This window comes from Ixodes scapularis, unplaced genomic scaffold (assembly GCF_016920785.2).
Source record: "Ixodes scapularis isolate PalLabHiFi unplaced genomic scaffold, ASM1692078v2 PGA_scaffold2__306_contigs__length_199485367, whole genome shotgun sequence".
Classification (NCBI taxonomy): domain Eukaryota; kingdom Metazoa; phylum Arthropoda; class Arachnida; order Ixodida; family Ixodidae; genus Ixodes; species Ixodes scapularis.
The window spans coordinates 124325284-124331283 of NW_024609857.1; the positions used below are offsets into that span (position 1 = coordinate 124325284).

At 41.0% G+C, this 6000-nt stretch overlaps 1 protein-coding gene across 1 annotated transcript in view; it reads left to right on the forward strand.

Annotated features, from left to right (window-relative positions):
- LOC8041448 (protein 5NUC-like) overlaps positions 1-2019 on the forward strand; it is a 63027-nt gene extending 61008 nt beyond the window's left edge. Inside the window, exons 8-9 of the mRNA XM_040205674.1 lie at positions 435-638; positions 1871-2019. Coding sequence (XP_040061608.1) covers positions 435-638; positions 1871-2019 — 353 coding nt within the window. The remainder of the gene's footprint in view (positions 1-434; positions 639-1870) is intronic.
- Positions 2020-6000: the final 3981 nt, after the last annotated feature.

Below are 6000 nucleotides of genomic sequence, written 5' to 3' on the forward strand. Positions count from 1 at the left end.
AATTAAAACCTTCTGCTTTATGTCAAATAAAAGTGATTATACAAATATTGCTACAAGTAGAAGTGTGGTCATGAATTAAAAACTGAAAATAATTGTTTAATATGGCGAGCGTGTATACCTACAAACTTGAGGAAATTATGAACCATCAGGCGTCTGAAGATAGACTTGTCCGAAACATCGTGTTACCGTTGCTTTTATACGCGCGGTGCGTGCAAGATTCAGGACACTTGATTGCAGTCGAGAACATGATGCAGCTTTATACAAAAGTACAGAATTATTAAAAAAAAAGAATGATCCGCACTGAGTGGGGTTAGAATTCCATTCATCTGAGTGAGAGCCGCATATGTTGCCAACCCTGCCATGCACGTGTGTATAGAACTACCGTGTGAAATGACTTCTAAATTAATATTTGTCATTCTTTTTTTTCTTTCTAGGGATGAGGGTTACCTATAACTTCACATTTTCTAAAACCTGCAGGACCGACACACTTCAAATACTGTGTGCCAATTGCAGCGTACCTAAGTATGAGATTGTTCAGCCCAACGGTACTTACAAGATCGTAACAACAAGTTTCATTGCCGGTGGTGGAGATGGATTCACGTTTGACGATGAGGTTAAGAAATCGATGACCACGGAAGGTAAATATTTTGTTGATGCGATGATTTTAAAAATCGGATTCTTGTAATTGGCCGTCTATTAAATTTTTTGAAATTTCTTCATGTCATTTTTGTACAAATGTAATAATTAACAATATTCTTGTTCACAAACATCATCTTTCAACAGATCTTTGAGCAGTACCAACTGTTAAATTGTTGCAATATAAGATTTGTTGTGCAGAATAACCTTATCCTTAAATTATTATTGTTTTAATACGTTTATCCTATATCAACAGCAATACTATTTTAAGGAGAACGCCAGTCTGCACAACAAATTCTGCACGGCTAATTAAGTTATATATTGAAGAACACACAGAGAGACGCTGTGATTGACGTCTACTTGTTCAAAATTCAGCCGTGATGAAATACAGTTGAGTTATAGATCACGAACTACGAAATCTTATAATGAAGGCACTATTGAAATTCAGGTCGTTCTTTATCCGAATGAGTCGAAACATATACACTGTCCGCCGTGTGCAATGTAATTACAGATAATTGTTCAGTTAAAGCATAAAATATCGAATATTCAGCAGAAGGCTGTGGATATTAAACAAAAAGTGCACTAATACTTTTCTTGTGACTATTCTATAACAGGAGTGTATTTCTCATAGACTGAACTTCCTAGAATATAGACTAAGAAACAGCCCAAACAAAACCAAAGTGATGAATATTGACCCTACTTCGGAAACAAGGAAAAGCAAATTCAGTTTAATGAAATAAAATACTGGAATAATTGTTTCAAAATAGAGTCAAGCTAGTGACTACTGGTGAAAGGTATTTCCGCCCTGGTGGTTTTAGAAATGTTTTGGTAAAGCATAAACCTAATTTTCTTTCGCGCCGGTCTAAGTTCGCTGCACATTGACAAGCGTCTTTTTTTTTTTTGCGTGGGTGAACTCTTTAACTACAATCAATATTTATTAGATAACGGGAAGTATGGATGGAGGACATATTTTATGTAGACTTGCGGGACTGCAAAAATGCTCGTGAAGAAGTATAGTCCCTCCAGCGACAATGATGAGTCGGAAAACTGCTGTGGGAGGAAGAATATATACAGCGATGCACCGAAGTGGTCTTGAAAAGAAATGCCGCCGTCGCTTCCACATTCAAGCGATGAGAGCTGAATTCTCCAAGTTCTAGGTCAATTCATGCTTACAAATTTCTCCATATTTCCTCTTAGTCTCTTGATAACCTAACTTGACGGGGTTGCTTTTCAGGGCGAATGGACGTGGAAGTTTTCACGGAGTACTTTCGGAAGATGTCTCCTATAAAAACACCGGAAGAGGGGAGGATAGTAATGTACAACAACAAAAGGCCAGATGGAACAAACTCAGGTGGCCTTTATCCAGATCGTTTGAAAATCTAAACCTGTTTTTTTTTATTGTTGGCTAGAATTGTAGAACACACCTTGTAATAAAATACAGGAAGTTTGCCTTCACTAAAACCTTAAACAAAAATGAGTGTGAGCCATTATTAAAAAAAAAAAAAGCTTTCTTTGGTTTTGCGACATTCAGGCACATCTCTAAATGACCTGCAAAATAACATATTACTTTTTCAGTTTGCTAAAGTAAAGAGAGAGTGGCTGTGGAACAACAGCAGCATTTTTGGCAGTTCGACGGTTCTCGGTATACGTTTCAACCTGAGCAGCTAATCCTCAACGTGGTGTATCCAGAAGGGTGCGCGTTTGCTAAAGGCAATCAGAGTTAAGTAGCAACTTCGGATGACTTCTCTAATGACAAAAAAAAGTTTACGTTTGTAGAACTTTCTAAAAATTTATAAATTAAAATTAATATGGAGGGAACAGTACTCTGCATTTTCCTTCACAGTGGTAGCAGAAAGGTATGGGCTACTTAAATTATCTAACCACTACAAGGCAAACGCGGTGTAGTGTGAAGGAAGTCTTAATATATAAAATATACGTCGTTGGAAGAGAACAAACACACGAAATTAATTGTCCTTTTAATTATTAGCATAGTCACGTACAAAAAAAAAACTTTCAGTGCAGGTGACTGTGCACCCGCGATAAATCGGCTGCAGTCTATAATGCTGGTTCCATCTATGCCAAATGAAATTAAAATAAAAAATCTTAAAATATTAAATCTCTTGTTGCCGCTTGAGTTGATGGAATTTAAAAAAATTACATAAACAGCAGACCGTGGACCTAATAAGTAATCTCTTCTCCCATCTAAAAAAATATGATGCTCGAGTCTCCTGAGATTCCCGAAGAGTTAAGAATAGCCAAATGAAGCACTGTGAGTGAGGGAGGCGGGGAGACAACTATTATTAATAATTTTAGGCCGATTGCAATTCAACTGGTATTCTTAGAGATTTGAGCACCTTATCAATATTAGACTAAGGAGTTTTTTGTTGTTGGTTTTCTGTTTTTCACATGTGTTGCATAATAACGCAGGTTCAATATGGTTTTCAGCAGAATACGTCTGGGGAGCAAGCACTATTTTCCGGCAAGGATAAAATTGTTATAAATAGGAAATAAAGTTGTTCTATCCTGGTTTATTTTTTAACGTAATAAAGGTGTTTGATACGTGGTGCCAGCCAGGCGGCGAGGAAAGCATGTAGTGACTCTACAAAGAATTTTGGTTTGACCGCTGAGTTGTCGGAGGGGGGTCAAGTTGACAGCTCGCTGATCATTGGGTAAGAGTGTACCACGTGACAATGGGCAAATTTGAAGTGATTGGTTCGTCTCTGGAGGGAAAGGAGGCCCCTACGAGCCTAGAAAAGGGGTGCCGAGTGGATTCTGGGGGGATTCAGCTTTTGAGATCAGGGAGATTCTGCTCTTGAGCCTGGGGACTAAAGTATGGGTTTTAAATTTGAGAGTTTTCTAATGTAAATTGCTGTTGATTTGTTGTCGTTTTGTTTTGAAATAAACGTGGCAACACTGGCCATCGGAAATCAAACAATGTCGTAATGTGTCCAGCGGGATTGAACAACTTTTAGTGTTTGTTTTTTTTTCTTGTTCGACTTCCCGGGAACTTCCATCGGGTGAACACCATCACCGGTCGTCACCATCCTGACGCCTCTGAAAGTTGTCTCCCGTCATGCTTGCGTATTCATTATTTTAAACCTAAAAGTGAAGACCTCTACAAACCTTATTTTGTTGGATCGTAACGTCGGTTTGCACTAACTAACGGAGACTATAAGGTACAAGTAAAGTTTTGAGCGGAGCGTTTGCAGAGTCTTATAAACATTGTCGTCGACCCGCACCATATGTGCCAGATAAATAGGAGGAGCATTGTAATAAATGTGCATGTCGCCCAATTCAGTTTGGAGTGTTGTGAGTCTCCTGTTCGAAGTGTTGCCATGTTACTGGTTGATCTAGAAAAAGCGTTCGACCGCGTGACACGCGAAATTATTTTTCTGTAATAGAACACGTTAATTTGGGTTTTTTTTTTATAACGGTGTACGCATGGCGCACAAAAACCGCGCCACTAGTCATGTTGTAAACAAGAGTGTAAGCAAGCGTATTTGCCTTTTCACTTCGGTGCGACAATAGGCTGTCCACTTTCGCATTCGCTTTTTTTTTTGTATTTTTCTTGAGCCGTTTTGTATAAGTACTATTCAAAACTATTTTATTCGTGGGTTTGCGTTGGAAGCTACTGAAATGCGTGTTTTAGGGTATGTGGATGGCGCAGTGTTGTTTTGCAAAGGCTCCGAGAGTGCGAAAAAAGCCGTAGAGCTCACAGAGCTCACAGTTTTGCGAAAATACGAGTAGTTCTGTCATATAGGATGAGTGTTGGGGTATCTGGCACGTCTATTGATTTTAAACGTCGGTTATTTTTAAAACTGTTTTATAAACTGGATCGCCGCCCCGTCATCTTGGAGTTCCCCTAGAACACTACCGCATCAATGACGCTATTGGATCGACCAGGTTAAATCTTTGCACGCAAAAGCGACCAAGTTGGAAGGTTATGGAATGTTCATTTTTGCACGTGCATCATCTTGCAATAGGTTTCTAGCCACACATTTGTGGTATTTTTGCAGGCGATTTATTGCTAACGAATAAAAGCACACAACGTATGCGCCGTGTTTTAGGTGTTTTTATTTGCTGCTCGGTTTGGAGTGGAGGCGAGGGGGGAGGGGTTATTTGTTAACCAGGGCAACTCAAGGCCCCTAAGCACATTTGCATTTGAGCGCGGTGCACTGTAAAAAAATGTTTGTGCGTCTACTTCACGCACAACGCTCGGAGAGCCAATCACTGCAACTCACGGAGGTAGCTCAGCAAATGACAATGCCGAAACATATGTTTAGACCGAAAAACGCAGTCTGAGTTGTGACATTAAAGGGCCCATGAAACGAATTTAGGGTTGGGGTGAATGATTATAAATTGGGACTTTACTAATCGCATATCGTTTAGTTGGCCAAAAGAAAGGGGCTAGAAAGTCAAAAGCCAGCTTTTAAGTACGAACATTTGAAAATATAGCGGAATATTTTGTACCTTCTTGACTTCAAAAGCTCTCCGCCTTTTCACTGTGATACATCCGCGGTTCCAAAAGCGCGTCACCGGCGCCAAACTGACGTCAGCAGAGCCCAACTCACGCATTGGACACGAGAACTGCGTCACTCGGACGTATGCGCTCGTCAACAACCAATCCGTCGACGAATATTTGGATTCGCGTTCGTAGCCAATGAGTGCCGAGACGGAACTTATCGTCACTGGGGAATGTCAACTTCTATGGTGTGCTTAAAAAGCACGGTGGAAGCTAGGAGTCATCGCACCGGTGCCGACGGAATGTCACGACCACGTGATTTCACAATTCGCGTTTGAGTTGAGGATTAAAGCTAAGGAGGAAGAAGTAGGAAAATCGTTTCATGACCCCTTTAAGCAATGCAAAACGTCACGCTTGCATTGCTTAATGTCGCCACTCAGACCGAGTTTTTTTACCTAAACATATGTTTCGGCATTGTCATTCGCTGAGCTGCCTCCGTAAGTAGCGGTGGTTGACTGTCCGAGTGTTGTGCGGGAAAGCAGACTCACGGACTTTTTTTAGATTGTGCGTTTCGCAGCGGCAGACGGACGCGCTGCTTTGCACAGAGCGCTTGCGCCAAGCTTGTACACGCAGTTGAGTTGCCACGCAGTCAACCGCATTCAAGAGCCAATAAGAACCCGCTATCATCGCTAGCCGCTTGCCAACAGTAAGCGAAATCCACGGCAATATGTCAGAGCCCAGCGACAGCGTAGAATTGTTCGATCTTGGGATAATTCCGCTGGCTTCTCCGACATTCTGTCAAGCTTGAACCATCGCAGCCTTGGGAAACGCAGTCCCCACCGCTTTAGAAAACGAATAAGCAAGTTCTACAAACGAAACACCGGACTCACCTCTCCCAGCAG